Source organism: Colobus angolensis, unplaced genomic scaffold, assembly GCF_000951035.1.
Source record: "Colobus angolensis palliatus isolate OR3802 unplaced genomic scaffold, Cang.pa_1.0 Scaffold101, whole genome shotgun sequence".
In the NCBI taxonomy this organism is placed as follows: Eukaryota; Metazoa; Chordata; class Mammalia; order Primates; family Cercopithecidae; genus Colobus; species Colobus angolensis.
Window position 1 is genome coordinate 6,921,698 of NW_012111031.1, and position 19,714 is coordinate 6,941,411.

Consider the following 19,714-nt stretch of genomic DNA (forward strand, 5'->3'; position numbering starts at 1 on the left):
AGATGGTCAGTAGGACAGAAGGTAACATTGATGACTCGCTCATTGGTGGAAATGCCTCCGCTGAAGGCCCAGAGGGCGAAGGTACCGAAAGCACAGTAATCACTGGTGTCGATATTGTCATGAACCATCACCTGCAGGAAACAAGTTTCACAAAAGAAGCCTACAAGAAGTACATCAAAGATTACATGAAATCGTAAGTGATATTGGCAGTACCTAGCTAATGTCTAGAATCTTAAGGGATTTAAAGATGGGCTAACTCTTGAGGTTCTTTCGCAGTGGATGGATATACTTTTGTGAAAGTCTTTGCCTTTTTATTAATGAGTTCACTGAAAAGAATGGTTGCTTTTCTATAATGTGAGCATACTGAAGGCTGCAGTCTGGTTCCGTTTAGAATTAGAATAGTACTTTGAAAATAGTCAACAGGAAATGTAAACGTTCTTGAAGGACACCTTCTGTGAACTAGTAATATCTTAACAGCTGGTTGCCTTTTTCAGTGTTGTCTTTTTTTAAGCTTGGGTATTTTTTACTTTAAAAATTGATTTTACTGAAAATTCAGTATTTCAACCTGTTAATGAAATGTTGTTTTAGAATCAAAGGCAAACTTGAAGAACAGAGACCAGAAAGAGTAAAACCTTTTATGACAGGGGCTGCAGAACAAATCAAGCACATCCTTGCTAATTTCAAAAACTACCAGGTAAATACCTTAAGTATTTGGATCAAAGGATTGTACAATTTTAACTTCAAGAGCAAAAATTAAGTTGATTAATCTTCGATTCTATACTAGTATTCATGGTGTAGAAAGTGGCTTTCCTAGCTCTCAGGTGTTTCCAAATCCTGTCTTCTTGATTGAAAATTTGCTTCCCAGATGACATTTCTCAGTTTTTTTTTTCCTGAATTGTGTAACCACCTGAGTGTTCTTTGTTTTCTGTTTACAATTCTCATGTATCTCATTGCTACTGGTCCTCCTTCTGATATATCTGAGCTTGTTAATTCTACTTTTGGAAAATATCAGTGGCTTTCCCTTTCCTCTAATTTTTCAACTTCATGCATTCCCTGGCCATAAGATACTTCCGAACTGTATGGTATATTCTATCACTGTCAGCCTTATGTTCCCTTATAAGCGTGTTCTAGGGTTTGGGATTGTACTTAGGACTGAGAGAGTAAAGGTTTCCAGAAAGCCTGGTGTTCCTGGATTGCTCTGTACATTATTTTTCTATTTAGGTTACTAGTAAGGTGCCTTAATCCAGTGAACAGATGTTTATAATAAGTGGGCATCAGTGCTTTTGGGTACTGGAGTTCTCCTGATTTTTATGGTGTTCTAAACCTTCCCTTGTACTGTAGGGAATGGCATAATGGTCTAATTCTAGGTATTTTGTTTGCTTCCCAAGTTCTTTATTGGTGAAAACATGAATCCAGATGGCATGGTTGCTCTATTGGACTACCGTGAGGATGGTGTCACCCCATATATGATTTTCTTTAAGGATGGTTTAGAAATGGAAAAATGTGTAAGTACAAGGGGGCGTGGGTTAAAATCAGTAATGTAAAAGAAAAGGTATTTTAGATGTGATTTCCAATCGTTTTGTGATACTGAGATAGAATGAGTTTTACAGCGTTCTGAAACATGGATTTAGTTTTTTTTGGGGGGATCAAGAGAATTGTGTTTCATATGTAAAAGATTCTTAGGGTATAAAAACGCTTAGGACCTTGTTTGTGGAAAACGTTGAGTGCAGATGGGGCATAATAAAGTACAGTTTAGGCTGGGTGTGGTGGCTCACACCTGTCATTTCAGCACTTTGGGAGGCAAAGGTGGGTGGATCACCTGAGATTAGGAGTTCCGAGACAAGCCTGGCCAACATGGCGAAACCCTATCTCTGCTAAAAATACAAAAATTAGCCAGGCATGGCGGCAGGCACTTGTAATGCCAGCTACTCTAGAGGCTGAGGCAGGAAAATCACTTAAACCTGGGACGGGGGTTGCAGTGAGCCGAGATCCCACCACTGCACTCTAGCCTGGATGACAGAGTGAAGCGCTGTCTCTAAAAAAGATAGTTTGAATGCTGAAGGAGATCAGAGAACACTATTGACCTTCCTCTAGATACGGCCTCACTTTCACTTCATAATCCTGTTTTGTTGTATATATATATGGATCAGTATCAGTGTTTTTCACTTTGGTTTGCTGATAATTGGCAGCTGATCATTGAAAGCTTAGTGCAGTACTAGCTTTTAAGTAAATAGAGCTGACTGCTGAACTGGTATGCAAATTGCTTTACTAATATAAATAACTCAGTGTCTCCTATGGAAGGAACTGCTGGAAGCTGTACAGAAACAAAGGCATTCTTTATCCTAGTTTTCATAGGCTTCTGTATAAATTAGGAAGAAGATAAACATAAGGCTATACTGAACATTCAAGGTCAAGAGTCAACAATAGATTACTTAGAACAGTGTAAGATGACTTACCATATCTGAGGTTTTTGTTGGTAGAGCAGGGTGTGGGTGGTACATGCCACAGCCTTCTGGAAAATGAACTACCGCTGATTTGGTAAGGGTATTCTGCATCCACTGATAGACCTTGAACAATTTACTGTTGTTCTTTTGGTTTGCACTAGGATGCAAAAGAAAAATCCCTGCGCTTTCTGTCTGTCTTTGTGGCGGCCCAGATTGAATTGGGGAATACATCTATAGCCTAGAAATGTAGGCTATGTTAATGGTAACGTAATTTTTGCAATGTAACGTTTGAAAAATATTAATATAGTTTTTGTTTTTACAGTAACAAATTTGGCAGTTACTTTGGATCTATCACCTGTCATCGTAACTGGCTTCTGCTTGTCATCCACACAACACCAGGACTTAAGACAAATGGGACTGATGTCATCTTGAGCTCTTCATTTATTTTGACCGTGATTTATTTGGAGTGGAGGCATTGTTTTTAAGAAAAACATGTCATGTAGGTTGTCTAAAAATAAAATGCATTTAAACTCAAATATTTGAGAGAATGCCTTTTAGTTTAATGCATAGTTAAATTCATCCTGTAGTGTTCCTGGAGGAGCTAGAGCCTGGTTGTAGGCTACTACTCATCAGTTAACTTCTACAGCGGAGACTACTTCTGGGACTGGAATATAAAAAAGAATCAAAGGTTTTGATTGTGAGTTGCAATAAAGGGAAAGACCATGCTCATAGCAGTGCCAACATCTGAAGTGTGGAGCCTTACCCATTTCATCACCTACAACGGAAGTAGTTAACTGGAAGAGATTACCAAGAAAATAGAAAGAGACTCATTCAGTGGAAGCACCTTTGTCTCAGCTTATTTAACATAGAGCCAAATCTCTTGGGATGAATGTTAAACTCCCTGTTAACTAGAGCACAGGGACTGGCAAACTAGCCTGTCCGACCACCTGTTTTGTACACTTTAAGGTGGTTGGTTGCCTTTTTAAATGGTTGAGGGGAAAAGAATACCTTGTGGGATATGGAATTTAAGTTCGTGTCCAGTTTTATTGAAACGTGGCTATGCTCATTCGTTTGTGGATGGACCGTGGCTGTTGTCGCTGCATGAGCAGAGTTGTGTCTAAGACTAGAGCCTGTGAGTTTGCCGGCCCCTGATTTAAAAGATGAAGGCACACAGAATGTGGGCTGGCTGGTGAGCAGAGGGGTAAAAATGTTCTCTATATTGTATCTGAAAAGACCGGGTGTGTGAATGGGTAAGAAAATGCATCTATTTGACAGACCTGGAGCAGTTACTACCTGCTGCTAAGGTTTCCACTACAGATGCAAGAAAAACATGTCCTTGCGCTTTCCGTCTGTCTAATTGTGGCAGCTGAGATTGAATAGAGGAATACAGGGGAAAAAACGGGAAGAGAATTTTTGAGGAGGGTTGGTCACCCAGGCTTGGAGTGCAGTGGCACAAGCAGCTCACTGCATTCTCTGCCTCCTGGACTCAAGCCATCTTCCCACCTCATCCTCACTAGTTGCTGAAACTATAGGCATGCACCCCTATGCCCAGCTAACTTTTGTAGAGACCAAGTATCACTTAATTGCCCAGGGTTGTCTCAACTCCTGAGCTCGAGATCTGCCCACCTCAGCCTCCCAAAGTACAGGCCCAGCCTGGGAGGGGAATTTTCAAAACGTGAGTTTTGGGAAATAGTTCCTACCAGCCTTACCTGGTTGATGACACTTGTGAAAGAAGGGTTAAAAGCAAGCCGGTAACCGGTCTGTTTGAACATGTGAATGCCGTGGTTTGAGCAATCTGGAGTTTGCCCTAGTGTCAAAATTCCAGACTATGTCCGTAGTGTCCAAAACCTGAGGCAGATATAATTAATCATGTTAACCCCCACCCCTGTGATGGGAAACAAACCTAAGTAAGTATTGGAAACTTAAAACTTTATAGCAATTTTAAGCATTCTGATAGTTTTTTTGTAGGGATGGGGACATGCCATGTGACCCAGGCTGGTCTGAAAACTGGCCTCAAGTGATCCTGCTTTGGCCTTCCAAAGTGTTGGGATTACAGGTGTGAGGCATTGCACCTGGCTTAGCATTCTGATTTGACATTGTAATGAAAAGTGTTGAGTCTCATCTGCAGGGCATTTTGTCCGCTGAAACGACAGCAGGAAGGGAGATTTCAGGCAGTGGTCAAAGCTGGGAAAACCAGGATAGTGGAGAGAACCTTGACGTGAGAGATGGAAGCTAATTGGTGAACTAGCCTTGGAAGCCTGAAACAGCAGGCAAGTAGCAATTCAGAGGCTTTGTGGGTTCCACTGCTCCAACTTGTTTTGAAAATTTTCAGTTCTGCAAGAAGAGCCCGTGTTTCCCAAGTTGTCTTTTGCTCTTAGCTGTTTTCCCAACATCCAGATCCAATCAAGGTTGGGACATAGTATTTTATCATGTCTATTTAAGCCGGAAGTGATCAACCCTGGTTGTTTACCTCATGATAAACCTTTGAAGATTCCAGATAGAATCTTCTCAGACCTTGTTATGTCTTTTTCTGGTTATTCCTAGGGTCAAGATGTTTTGGGCAAGAATAAGGACGTGCATGTCAGAAAGCTCATAACATTTTGTCTTTGAAGCAAGTTTAATACAGGCATGCTTTAGTAGCCTGTGGGCCCTAGGGTTTGTTCAAGTTCTCCAGAGTGGAGCAAGAGGTGTTAGAGGACTTTTCTAGGAAGATCCTTGTAATATGACATTTGAAAACAAACGAAGGTGTGGAAGTAGACCATGTGGATATCAGGACAAACGATTCCAGGCCAAGACAACAGCAATTGGTCTGGAGTGTGATGTGTTCTGGGAAGAAAGTGGCTGCTTTGCTAACCCAAGAAGACGGGAAGGGTTGTAAAGCAGCGTGAGTGCACAAGAAAGGAAGACCAGACCTCAAAACCACAGGCGCTCTGAGCGGAAGAGTTACATGATATATCTCAAAATTTTCAAAGGATCACTTGGGCTACCAGATAGCAGGGTAAAAGCATAGAATAGTTGTGTATAATGTGTTTTAAAGGCAAAGATGATAGTAGTTTAGTCTAAGGTAGTAGACTGAGGTGGTAGGAAATGGAAGATAGAGACAACAGGATATGCTAATGGGTGAAAGATGGATTTCATGTTGATATCAAGTATTTTGGTCTGAGCATTTGGAAGAAAGGAGTTGGCACTGAGATGGGAAATTGAGTTTTGTTTGTTTTGGATGTGTTAGGTTTGAAATGCTGATTCTTCAGAGAAGTCAAAGCTGGAGAACGCTATATAGAGAGTGGGAAGATACCAATAGACATTAACAGTCATGATACTGGATAACGTCATTTGGAGAGTGAGGATAGACTTTGCATTCCAACATGAGATCAGTTGACACAAAGAGAAACCAACAAAAGTAATTAATGGGTGCTCCCACTGCACTTGTACTCAGAAGGCTGAGGTGGTAGGATTGTTTGAGGCCAGCCTGGGCACCACAGGGAGACCTCATCTCACATTTAGCCAGGCATCGTGGCTTATGCCTGTAACCCCAGGACTTTGGCAGGCTGAAGAGGGAGGATCACTTGAGGTCTGGAGTTTGAGATCAGCCTGGGCAACATAGCAAGACCTAAAAAAATTAATTGGGCATCTGTAGTCCCAGCTACTCAGGGAGCTGAGCCCGAGAGGTTGAGGCTGCAGTGAGCTGTGATCATACACTACACTACAGTCTGGGCGACAGTGAGACACTTATCTCAAAAATAAGAGTTTGAAATTTTAAAAAAAAGAAGGAACTGCCCCTGAGGTAAAAACCAAGGGAGGGCCTCCCAGAGGTTAGGTGGAAAAAGTTTTAGGAAGGAGGAAGCAGTCAACAGGGTTACCTGTTGCAAAGTACTTAAGTAATATGAGGACTGATGGTGGTAAACTTGACTATCGTTGGATTTCACTAGTGGGGAAGAAAGCCTAATTAAAATGCACTCGAGACTAACAGTCGCGGGCATGAAATATAATACAGGTATATGGTTTTTTATTATGTGTGCATCTGCTTCAGCAGTAGGAGTGAATTACTCGTTTGGATCATTAGGAGTTTCAAAATCTAGTTAAGTCACTAGATTTGTGTTGATGTAAATTCATTCTGAACTGCAGCGACTGTCAGTGACTTCCTGCAAATTTAAACTGGTGATGATAATTATGGTAAAATTGCAAGACGAGCAATAAATCTCAACCAACTTGAGAAAACACTGATAACAAAGCATCCTTAAGGATATACACACCTGTGCACACAGGTGGACTGGAGTGACTGGCTGGCAGCAGAATACTCAGTAAAATGGAACTAAAACCAGGAGAATTTACTAATTTATAACTGGTAGGTCACTGCTACACTAAAGAAACACACACCAGTTCCAGCTTTGTGATCATTGGCATGTGTTTCTAGAGACTATTAAGAACTCTGAGTGCAACTTGAGGTTTCTGGAATATTTCATTATTCCAAAGGAAAAGGCCTTGATTAAACTTTTTAACATAAAGCAAGTAAAGAAAAAGGTGCCATAGCTAGGCACAGTGGCTCATGCCTGTAATCCCAACTACTTGGGAGGCTGAGGAGGGAGAATCACTTGAGCCCAGGAGTTTGAGCTCGGGGCGAGTTAATGGCTGTAACACTGCACTCCAGCCTGGGTAACAGAGGGAGGCCTTGTCTCTTGCAAGAGAGAGAGGTACCACATACCTTCCATTAAATAGAACTTGGCTGCTATGCTAGCCATCTCAATTGGCTACACTCTAAACATGGAGCTTGCAGATTAGTTAAAAATCATAATAGTGCTGATAGTTTCTATTTATCCCACTGAAATCCTCCAAGTCTATCCCTTAGTCAATGCAGCAATGATAAATCAGGCCCCTGTGCATGTCAGCAGTTCAAAACAGGTTTTACTACTGTAGGGGCATATTTTTAACGACCAGAACATTCCAGTTTATTTTTTGAGAGCCTGTAGATTGGTGCAGTTACACATAGTTTCAAATAATTGAGCCTGGAAGTTGGCATTGAGGTTTCCTCCATATGTTGCGCCATGAGAACCTTTGGGAGTGGATGTGGTTTTAGCTGGAGTCAATACAATTCAATGAGAGAAACGTCAGATACGAGTTTAGGGGAAGATTCTTTCCAAAATAACTTGTGCAATGAGGTTTCCCTCAATTACTTTCTCCTCCATTCATCTATATATGCATTCCACTCTTAGACTCTGACTTCAGAGGTAGAGCAAGGAGCACAAATTGGGGAGAACACTACGGTGCTGTTTTGTGTGTGAGTCACAATCGACAGACAAAGGAAAATTGAGACATCAAGGGACTCACTGGAGGGGCCCTCTGGGACACAAGCCACAATTATTACTTAAGAGTTACAATACAGTGTTTTTAATAATGGGACAGTAGAGCTACTAGCTACCATTTAGTCCTGAGTTTCTGGGTTTCTTTTTTTTTTTTGGAAAGTCAGGGTCTTGCTATGTTGCTGGAACTAATCTCAAACTCCTAGCCTCAAGTGATCCTCCTGCCTTTGCCTCCCAAAGTGCTGGGATTACAGGCATGAGCCACCACACCTAGTTACTAGAAATCTAGTTGTTGGCCAGATGTGGTGGCTCACACCTGTAATCCCAGCACTTTGGGAGGCTGAGGCAGTCAGACCACTTGAGCTGAGGAGTTTGAGACCAGCCTGGACAATAATATGGTGAAAGCCCATCTCTATAAAAAATAGAAAAAAAAAATGTACTTGTATAGTTGTTGATTTTCTCCACGTGTAAAGAAAGCAGATAAGCCCTAGTTTATTATCAAATGCGGCTCGCACGTGACCCCATCTAGAGGACAGGGTTATCAAATTACTCTACCGTTCCCCAAGCACTTGGTAGAAAAGTGGTATTTTCTGGACATCTATTCAAAACAGAGCTATACATGTAATTTCCTTTTCTTTGAGTACATTCATTTGGGAGTTATCCTTATTCATCATGTAAGTCAAACACCCAAACTAGTACTCAACCTGGGGGTGGAACTGGCAGTTAAAGAGGAAAATTACTGCACATGAAATTAGAAAGAAAAAATGAATACTTCTTTTGACTACCTCAGTGAGGTGGAAGATGCATCAACAGATGGCAAGTGTAAAATTGGAAGCTGAGCAGACTCAGATCTTGGGCGTGATGCCCTGTAACCTTTTCTTCATGATGTTCCTAGCACCCCATCCTTCCTAAGCCTCTCCCGTTAGCTTGAAGGGACCCAATCCACAGTGGTGGGTTTTTGTCAGATGGAACACAGGCTGTGTGTCAGCACCCTTGGTGACTGCCATTATGTCAGCATGATGGTAACACCAACTGCTGGTATCTATTAAAAGTAAAAGTGACTAAGCTGAAATTTGGTTAAGTAACATGCAACCTGTTCGGCTCTGTTCCATAGACCAGGGAGGAGCAGGAGGACTGGGTGTGAGTGTGAAAGCAGCAGAGATTTTCATGTAGGGGAGGAAAAATTGCTTTCCACACCCATTGCTAAGTTCATAACTGAGGCCCCTATAACAAAAGACAGAATGACAAAAGCAAAGCATACACTTTTTTTTTTTTTTGACACAGTCTTACTGTGTTGCCAGGCTGGAGTGCAGTAGCACGATCTCAGCTCACTGCAACCCCCGCTTCCCGGGTTCAAGTGGTTCTCATGCCTCAGCCTCCCGAGTATCTGGGACTATAGGTGTGCACCACCATACCCAGCTAATTTTTGTATTTTTAGTAGAGACAGGGTTTCACCATGTTGGCCAGGATGGTCTTGATCTCTTGACCTCGTGATCCGCCTGCCTCGGCCTCCCAAAGTCTGGGATTACAGGCGTGAGCCACCGTGCCCAGCTAGCATACACATTTTTAAAATGTTTTCTGTGACATGAGAGCCTTCATAAGGAAATGATGACCCAAAGAAACAGGTGAGTTTGTCTGTTTTGGTTTAATGAAGAGTGAACGGTTGTGCAGAAGTATTAGACAAAGGGGATGATCTAATGGTAAACTCAGGGGAACTCAGCAAGGCCTGTTTGTTCAGATTCTTCTCTGTGTTTCTCTGTCTTCAGAGATGAGGATATTTATTTCCCCTGGGTATATGGAGGGTACCTCTCAAATGAGAGTCATTTCTTTCTTTCTTTGAGACAGGGTCTCACTGTGTTGCCTAGGCTGAAGTGAAGTTGTGTGATCATAATTAACTGTAGTCTCAAACTCCTATGCTCAAGAGATTCTCCCAGCTCAGCTTCCCAAAGCGTTAGGATTACAGGCCGAGCCACTGTGCCGAGCCTATACCACACCTATTGCATCAGAATATCCTGCATTTAATGTTTTGGGTTTTTTGTTTGTTTTTTGAGACAGAGTCTCACTCTGTCACCTAGGTGGGAGTACTGCGGTGCAGTCTTGGCTCACTACAACCTCTGCCTCCTGGGTTCTAGCGATTCTCCTGCCTCAGCCTCCTGAGTAGCTGGGATTACAGGTGCCCACCACCATGCCTAGCTAATTTTTGTATTTTTAGTAAACACAGGGTTTCGCCATGTTGCCCAGGCTGGTCTTGAACTCCTGGCCTCAAGTGATCTGCCTGCCTCAGCCTCCCAAAGTGCTGGGATTACAGGCATTAGCCACCGCGCCCAGCCAGAGTATCCAGCATTTTAAAAACCCTTCTGGGATTTCAGCTCCCTGCTGGGGGTTGAGAAACCACTACTGTAGCAGGAACCATGGGAAGGAAATGAGCTCATGAGATAAAGGAAAACAGCCCAGGCAGCTGGCTTGTGGTTACTGCCCTCTTGCTAAAGCGACATATAAAGCGCCAGAGTGGAAAGGAATCTAATGCTCCTGTCCGGTGCTCAGCATCCTTGACTTCCATCCCTCTTAACCACAGTGCCACGAAGGCCCTGCAGTTCCCCAGGTGTGGCTTGGCCTCGTTTTCCACATGGTGTGTTAATGCAATAATATTTTAATGCAGCCTAAACTGACATTTGCTTCTTTGGAGTAATATCAGACAGGAGACTTGTCTTGAATTTCTGCCAGGTAAAACCTGTCTTCATGCTTGCTGCTGAAACCAGGTCTACCCCATCCACACACTGGTGCAGCTGGATTTTGGACTCACCGCACAGGAACTTATACTGTGATACCTTTTTCTCACTTTGCATACCAGATGTCTCAGCATCCGACGTGTACTTTAGACATTTTCCTTCCTAATTCCTTTTTCTTTTCTTTCTTTCTTTTTTTTTTTAATTCTATTTTAGCGCGGCTAAAACAAACAAAAGATAAGCGTCCGCATCAATTTGGCAGACTTACAAGAAAAAAGGCATTCTTTCCATTTTGGAAGAAGGCATGTGGAATTAGTACTATGCTGTGGTGGTATTTTGAAATCTGGGTTCTAATAAAAGCCCCACCACTTGCTGTGAGAATTGCAGCATCTTAATCTTTCTAAGCCTCAGTATCTCCATCTAGAAAACCGATACTCATACTTACCTCGTCGGCTGATTTGATAAGTAGAGGCTATCACAGGAGTGCCTTTACCATGAGAAATTCTTACAATACTGGTCTCTACTGGGAATCAGTGCAAAATACAAGATGCCTGTTCACATTTTCTGACTTCTGTGTAGACTTGGGAAACTGCATCAAGAATATGTTTTAGGCCGGGCACAATGGCTCATGCCTGTAATCTCAACACTTTGGGACACCAAGGTGGGCAGATCACAAGGTTAGGAGTTCGAGACCAGCCTGACCAACATGAAACTCCGTCTCTACTAAAAATACAAAAATTAGGCGGGTGTGGTGGCAGGCGCCTGTAATCCCAGCTACTCAGGAGGCTGAGGCAGGAGAATCACTTGAACTTGGGAGGTGGAGGTTGCAGTGAGCCAAGATCACGCCATTGCACTCCAGCATGGGCAATAGAGCGAGACTTAGTCTCAAAAGAAATATATTTTAGCTCATTTGCATTACCTACTCCCTGGTAGCTGTCCTCACACCCTATTTTTCACTCAGAATCTCCTTATCACATACTTGGTGATTTGATAGATGGCTGACCACATGGGTCTGGAGTAAACCCTGAATGGGGACCCATGAGTCCCAGCTCTGGTGCCAGCCCAGAACCCCAAAGCCACAGAGTCCTCCTCCAAAATGAGATGATTAAACTGGGTGATCCTACTTCAATCTCTAGGTCCTATCCATCTTCTGTAAATGAGCCTACTTACTGAGCCCTTAGAGACTTTGGTTGTTTATTAAGACTCATTTGAGGCCAGGCATGGTGGCTCACACCTGTAATCCCAGCAGTTTGGGAGGCTGAGGCAGGTGGATCGCTTGAGGTCAGGAGTTCAAGACCAGCATGGGCAACATGGAGAAACCCCATCTCTACTAAAAATACAAAAATTAGCTTGGGATAGTGGTGGGTGCCTGTAATCCCAGCTACTCTGGGGACTGAGGTGAGATAATTGCTTGAATCAGGGAGGCAGAGGTTGCAGTGATCCCAGATTGCACCACTGCACTCCAGCCTGAGCGATAGAGAGAGACTCGGTCTCAAAAAAACAAAACAAAACAAAACACACAAATTCTTATCTATCCCTAGATTCTTCTTCAGGGTTAACAAGCAGTTTGATGTCACTTTAAAATGGGCAACTCATACCTTCCCCGTACCATGTGAAACTTTGTGTACCTATATTCCTTTTTTTCCCCCCAAACATTGCCGGGTTGATCCTAGTCTTGAAAGTTCAGGCCTTTCCTCTTGGCCTGTTTCTGGAAGAAATGCTCATGAGGTGGATGAGAGGCAGGTGATATGTGCTGTTGCTCTGGCCCCACCCTGGGGAAGCCAGATGACAGCACCGCAGCATTTTCAATAGGTGACCCGCCTGAGAGGAGGAGGGACAAATGTGCCCAAGGCCATTATGGAGAACGAACACCTATGCAGTTGGAGAATGCTAAGGGTGTCGTCCTCTCCCTCCTGAGAGAAGCTAAGAAGTTCCAGGCTTAGGGTGCTACAGAAATAGAGATTTAGGATGGAAAAAAGGAAGGATTTCCTAACTACCACCAGGGCTATCAGGCACTGATATGACTTATTTGTGAATACAGTTGTATAGAATTGTTATGTGGCAAAGACGAAGATCAAGCTGGAATGTCTTCCATGTATCCCTTGGCGGAGGCAGTGGGCAGCATAAAAGTACAAGATGGCAGGTGGAGTCTTTAACCTTGTGGTCTGGAGGCCGCATGATAGGGCTGCAGTGTATTTTCCTTCTCTACACGCTTGGGCCCTCATTCTGTTTTCTCTCACTCCCTCCATCCTAGTGTATTCTTGGATCCTGTCTCCCTCTCCTTGGGCTCCAACTAAAGCCAAATATCAGACCGACTTTACCTGTCTCATTACACCAATCACAGGCAGATTCTTTATTTTTCTTCTTTTTGAGACAGAGCCTTGCTCTGTTGCCCAGGCTGGAGTGCAGTAGCACAATCACAGCTCACTGCAGCCTGAAACTCCTGGGCTCCAGTGATCCTCCCACCTTGGCCTCCCAAGTAGCTGGTATTATAGGTGCGCCACATCACGCCTCACTTAGCTTTTTTTATTTTTAGCAGCGACATGGTCTGCTATGTTGCCCAGGCCAGTCTCGAACTTGAGGGCTCAAGTGATCCTCCTGCCTTGGTCTCCCAAAGTGCTGGGAATATAGGCATGAGCCACTATGCCCAGCCTACATTTATTTTTATCTTTTTTTTTTTAGACAGAGTCTCACTTTGTTACCCAGGCTGGAGTGCAGTGGTGTGATCTTGGCTCGCTGCAGCCTCCACCTCCTGGGCTCAAGTGATCCTCCCACCTCAGCCCTCTAAGTAACCGGGACTACAGGCATCACCACCAGGCCCAGCTAACTTTTTTTGTATTTTTTTGTAGAGACGGGGTTTTGCCATGTTGCCCAGGCTGGTCTTGATCCACTCACCTCGGCCTCCCAAGGTGCCAGGATGACAGGTATGAGCCACCTTGCCTTGCTGTCTACATTTCTTTTTAGAGAGAAAGGATAGTTCATCAAACTTCAATATAGCCAGGTTGAAAATGTTTCAGATTTGGGACATGTGATAAACTGGTTGCACTGATGGCCAAACAATCTCCTTGTATTTCTGCCTCTTGCAATGCGGCTTTGCAGCTGCTCCCACCAAGTGAGAGATCTACTTCCCCGTCCTTCACCACCAGCCCTGTGACTTGCTTCGACTGTGAGAATGTGACAGAAGTGTTGATGTGACAATTCCAGGCCTAGGCTTCAAGGGGCCTTGAGCACTTCTCTCTCTCCAAACACTGCCTCCACTGGAACACAATCCTTGACTAGCTGCTGGAAATGAGAGACCGGGTGAAGCAGGCATGAATCATTCTAGCTAAGGCTATCCTAGCTGACATCCAGCTGTGCTGCCAGCTGACAGCAGAGGCATGAGAAAGCCTACTCCAAATGACCCAAGACCAGAACTCCCCAGCTAATTAAACTCAGCCTAAATTGCTGATCCCCAAAATCTTAAGCTAACAAATGGTGGTGGTTTTAAGCCACTAAGTTTTGGGGTAGCTTTACGTAGCATAGTTCTGGTAATAGGTAATTGTTTCAGGAGAAGACAGGAATGGTTCTGATAATTAGAACCACAACCATATTTATGTCACCAACCAACACTTCTCTCCCTTGAGTTCCAGACCCAAGTATCCAGCCAGCAAACCAACATTTCTATAATCAGAACCAAGCTCTTGATAACACCCCAAAATTTACTCCTTCTACAGCCACAGCCTTTACTGTCCTGATAAAATGAATAACTTTCTATTTCCAGTTGCTTAGGCCTAATCCTTGCACTCATTTTTAAGATTACTTTCTTTTACATTCCATGTCCAGTTTCTTAGCAAATCCTGTGGGCTCTACCTTCAAAATATATCCAGAATCTGCTCACATTTCACCAAATCTATGGCTACTGCTCTGAGCCAAGCCCTCACCATGTCTTGACTGGATTGTTCCAGCAGCCTCTTAACTTATTTTTGTTTCCAAGTTAATCGGGCACTTTGTATGTTACCTGGCAACCCTAACCAGGCATGCTTCCACTTCACAGCTTTTGCATCTGCCCAAATGCTCTTCCCAGATAGCTGCATAGCTCACTCTATGACTACCTTAAAGTTTCGGTTCAGATGTTATCTTGTCAATATCGAGGCCTTCCTGGTCAGGCATGGTGGCTCACACCTGTAATCCCAGCACTTTGGGAGGCCCAAAGTGGGTGGATCACTTGAGGTCAGGAGTTTGAGACCAGCCTGGCAAACATGATGAAACCATATCTCTACAAAAATTAGCCAGGCATGGTGGCACGTGTCTGTAGTTCCAGCTATTTGGGAGGCTGAGGCACAGAGAATTACTGGAAGGCCAAGGCTGCAGTGAGCCAAGATCACGCCACTGCACTCCAACCTGGGAGAGAATGTGAGACTCTGTTTCAAAAAAAAAAAAAAGACCTACTGGACCACCACATTTATTTATTTATTTAATTTTTTGAGATGGAGTCTCACTCTGTCACCCACACTAGAGTGCAGTGGTATGATCTTGGCTCACTGCAGCCACTGCCTTCTGGGTTCTAGTGATTCTTGTGCCTCAACCTCCAGAGTAGCTGAGACTACAGGTGTGCACCACCACACTCAGCTAATTTTTTTTTTTTTTTTTTTTTTTGAGACAGAGTGCTGCTCTGTCTTCCAGGCTGGAGTGCAGTGGTGCGATCTCAGCTCACTGCAACCTTTGCCTCCTGGGTTTAAGCGATTCTCCTGCCTCAGCTTTCTGAGTAGCTGGGATTACAGGTGCCTGCCACCATGCCTGGCTAAGTTTTGTATTTTTAGTAGAGACACGGTTTCACCATGTTGGCCAGGCTGGTCTTGAACTCCTGACCTTGTGATCCGCCTGCCTTGGCCTCCCAAAGTGCTGAGATTACAGACGTGAGCCACCGCTCCTGGCCCACTCAGCTAATTTTTGTATTTCTAGTAGAGACGGGGTTTCACCATGTTGGCCAGGCTGGTCTTGAACTCCCAACCTCATGTGATCTGCCCGCCTCGGCCTCCCAAAGTGGTGGGATTACAGGCGTGAGCCGCTGCGCCCAGCCGACCACCACGTTTAAACCCACCTTCCCGCCATGGTATGCCCAACCCTCTTATTTTTTCTCCATGGCACTTATTACATGTAACATACTATGTATTTTACTTACTTACTTGTCATCTATCTCAACCCCAATCCCGTGCAAGCTTCAAGAAGGTTTGGTTTTTGCTCTACTTTGGTTTGCTCGCTGCTGTATCCTCAGTGTTTAAAACAGCTCCTGGCACCTCGTGGGTGCTCGTGGTGGGTGATTTTCTGTGTCATCCTGACTGCACCGGGGGTGCCCAGATTAACTGTTGTTTCCGGTTGTGTCTGGGGGGGTGTTTCCAGATGCGATGAGCATTTCTGGCAGTGGACTCAGTGGAGCAGACGGCCCGTGTGAGTGGGCATCATCTAATCCATTGAGGGCCTGAACAGAACAAAAAAACAGAGGAAGCCCGAGGAGTTCACTGCTGTTACTGCCCGCCCACCTGCCTGAGCTGGGACATTCGTCTTCTCCTGCCCTTGGAATGGGATCTATACCACCAGCTACCCCGGTTCCCGGGCCTTTGAGCTTGGACTGAATTATAAAACCAGCTTTTCTGGGTCTCTAGCTCGTAGATGCCAGATCATGAGACTTCCTAGCACCCACAGTTATATGAGCCAATTTCTCACTCACCTGAATGCTATATCCCCTTTTTCCATCTTGGTGAAACAGCCTCTAACAGTTTATTGAGAAGCTACTTTTTTTGTTTTGTTTTGTTTTTTGAGACGTTGCTTATATAAAATATCCGTATTTTCTCCTTACACTTGATCATATGACTAAATATGGAATTCAAGATTAGGAGAACTTACCGGATAGATTTTTGAGGGCCTTGCTTCATTATCTTCCAGCTTCCAGTGTTGCTGTTGAGAAGTGTGATGTCATTGTAATCGTCAATTCTTTACTTGTAACTTGCTTTTTTTTTGGTCTCGTCTCTAGAAGCTTTTAAGATCTCTGTTTCTGGTACTGAAATTTCATCATGTTGTGCCTTAGTATATGACTTTTGAAATTTCTTGTGATGGCTACTTGGTCAGTCATTTCAACTTGAAAACACATTTTTCATTTCTTAGAAACTTTCTTGAAAAAAGTTTTGTTCTAGTATTTTCATTTTCTCAGCTCTTACTTTCTGGATTTACTGTTAGCCAGATGTTGGGTCTTCTAGATCTACTCTTTGAGGGTGAAATTCAGCATCATCTGGGCATCACATAGGCATCAGGCTCACCAAGAAAGCCAGTTTATATCCAGGGCATCAGGAGGCTAATTCTTCACTGCAGCCTGTGCCAATACCTCTCTGCTTCTGTTTCACAAATTAAATGAGAAGCCAGTAGACCGGGAGTGGTGGCTCAAGCCTGTAATTCTAGCACTTTGGGAGGCCGAGGCAGATGGATCACGAGGTCGGGAGATCAAGACCATCCTGGCTAACACAGTGAAACCCCATCTCTACTAAAAATACAAAAACAAAATTATCTGGGCGTGGTGGTGGGCGCCTGTGGTTGGGCACAAAGCCTCCCAGCTGCTAGGGAGGCTGAGGCAGGAGAATGGCATGAACCCAGGAGGTGGGGCTTGCAGTGAGCCGAGATAGCGCCACTGCACTCCAGCCTGGGAGACAGAGCGAGACTCTGTCTCAAAAAAGAAAAAGAGAAGTGACCACGTTGTTAATCCACTGTATTAGTCAAGGTTCTCCCAAGGGACAGAACTAATAGGATAGATGTATATATGAACAAAAGTTTATTCGGGAGAACTGGCTCACACAATCACAAAGCGAAGTCCCGTGATAAGCCATCTGCAAGCTGGGGAAGAAAGAAGCCACTGGCGGCTCAGTCCGATTCCAAAAGCCTCAAAAGCAGGAAAGCCAATAGTGCAGCCTTCAGTCTGTAGCCAAAGGCCCGAGAGCCCTGGCAAACCACTGGCCTAAGTCCAAGAGTGCAAAGGCCAAAGAACCTGGAGTCTGATGTCCAAGGGCAGGAGAAACAGATAGAAGCATCCAGCACAGAAGAAAGATGAAAGCCAGAGGACTCCGAAAGCCAGCTTAGCCCACCTTCCACCTTCATTGCTCTAGCCCCACTGGCAGCCAACTGGACGGTGCGTACCTACATTGAGGGTGGGTCTTCCTCTCCCTTTCCACGGACTCAAATGTCAGTCTCCTCTGGCAACACCCTCACAGACACACCCAGAACAATACTTTACCAGCTATCTCGGCATCCCTCAATACAATCAAGCTGCCATCTAATATTAACCATCACACCCACCTTGTTATCATGTGGGTATGTGTTGAAACTGCAGGTTATGTTGAGAAGCTTGTGAGAAACGAATACATGGAAGCTTCCAGAGGTTAAAGAAAATCAGAATACCGGCCGGGCATGGTGGCTTAGGCCTGTAATCCCAGCACTTTGGGAGGCCGAGGTGAGTGGATCACTTGAGGCCAAGAGTTCAAGACCAGCCTGTCCAATATAGTGAAACCCCATGTCTACTAAAAATACAAAAATTAGCCAAGTGTGGTGGTGCGCACCTGTAGTCTCAGCTACTCTGAGGCCCGCCTCAGCCTCTCAAAGTGCTGGGATTACAGGTGTGAGCCACTGCACCCAGCCTGTCTTTTTGTCCTGAGAACATGTCTGCATTCCTATTTCTTGGTGCATTCTGCACTGTCAGCATAGGCCCCGGTGTGTTCTGCCTGCACATGCACCCTGTGTACTGTAATAGCGAGGCAGCAAGGCACAGGAGGAGGGTGTGTGTTATTATATAACATGATGCATTGTTGGGCACAAAGCCCAAACCCTGCCACCCAACCCACATGGGAGTTATTCCACAGTGACATTTCCCTGCAGTGTCTTGTAACATTAGACTTTCCTTTTCTTTCCTAGAATTCTTTAAAACACACTTCCCCTGTATATAAATAACATCTTAAAATATTGGAAAGTAGCTATCCTGCCAGGTTATAGCAGGAGGTTAGCATAAGAAGAAAACTCCAATTTTCCCCCCATTATTTTGTTCTTCATTTATTAAATAGCAACCTAGACTTTAATCTGAATGTAGTACAAGGTTTGGGGAACACTGCAGGAGTCTGAAATCAATAGTGATGTCATTAAATTGCCACTTTAAATTCGCTTATCCTGGCTGCTGACACCCCTTCCACTGCCTGGGCAAACTACAAGCTTTTTAACAGCCAACACTTACTTAGTGTGCTCTCTCTCTCTCCCCCAACAATCTAACCTAAACTATAAGAGAAAACTCTTGCCTTGCATTATTCTGACTCTAGTCCAGTACTTTCCAAAGTATCTGTGGTAAAGGACTGGTTTTCTTTTCTTTCTTTATTTCTTTCAAGACAGAGTCTTGTTCTGTCACCCAGGCTGGAGTGCAGTGGTGCAATCTGAGCTCACTACAACCACTGCCTCCTAGATTCAAGCAATTCTCTTGCCTCAGCCTCTCGAGTAGCTGGGATTACAGGCATGCACCATCACGTCTGGCTAATTTTTGTGTTTTTATGTTTTTAGTAGAGACGGGGTTTCTCCATGTTGTCCAGGCTGGTCTCAAACTCTTGTCCTCAAGTGATCCACCCGATTCGGCCTCCCACAGTGCTGGGATTACAGGCGTGAGCCACCGCACCCAGTCTCAGGACTGGTTTTCTCTAAATTTTCAATCTGTTCGGACTGTTAACTTTTGTAAAATATAATAAATATGAATTACTATAAATATAAGTTGGAAAGAAAAATATGCAAAATACAGTTCCAAAAAACTTTGTTATTACATTGTTTTTTTAGATTCAATAAACAAAATTATTCTATCATATTGCCTGAAAAGCTCCCTCCCTCCCTTCCTCCTTCCTTCCTTCCTTCCTTCCTTCCTTCCTTCCTTCCTTCCTTCCCTCCCTCTTTCTTTCTTTCTTTCTTTTTTTGAGATGGAGTCTCACTCTGTCGCCCAGGCTGGAGTGCAGTGGTGTGATCTCAGCTGATTGTCGCCTCCTGGGTGCTGGGATTACAGATGTGAGCCACCTCACCCAGTTTCTAAATGTGTGTTCTCAATCTCTGTCCCACACTATGGACCACATGTTGAGTGACTATGCTTTAGTTGATACTGGCCTGAACATTACATAGCTTTGAAGTTCTGAACTTGCAGTCAAATGCTTTCACACTCCCCTTTTCAAAAACTAGCAAACTTTTGGCCTTTCTTTCTTTCTTT

The 19,714-nt window shown here is 44.1% G+C and overlaps 1 protein-coding gene across 3 annotated transcripts in view; it reads left to right on the top strand.

Annotated features, from left to right (window-relative positions):
- TPT1 (tumor protein, translationally-controlled 1) overlaps positions 1-3,287 on the top strand; it is a 23,608-nt gene extending 20,321 nt beyond the window's left edge. For 2 of the 3 annotated variants that reach the window (XM_011940050.1, XM_011940044.1), the window contains 4 exons: positions 3-193; positions 589-694; positions 1,389-1,505; positions 2,767-3,287. In XM_011940050.1, coding sequence (XP_011795440.1) covers positions 3-193; positions 589-694; positions 1,389-1,505; positions 2,767-2,769 — 417 coding nt within the window. In that variant the 3' untranslated portion in view covers positions 2,770-3,287. Of the gene's footprint in view, positions 1-2; positions 194-588; positions 695-1,388; positions 1,506-2,605; positions 2,691-2,766 lie in introns of all 3 variants that reach the window. The other variant, XM_011940040.1, reaches the window with a different exon arrangement.
- The last annotated feature ends 16,427 nt before the right edge of the window (positions 3,288-19,714 follow it).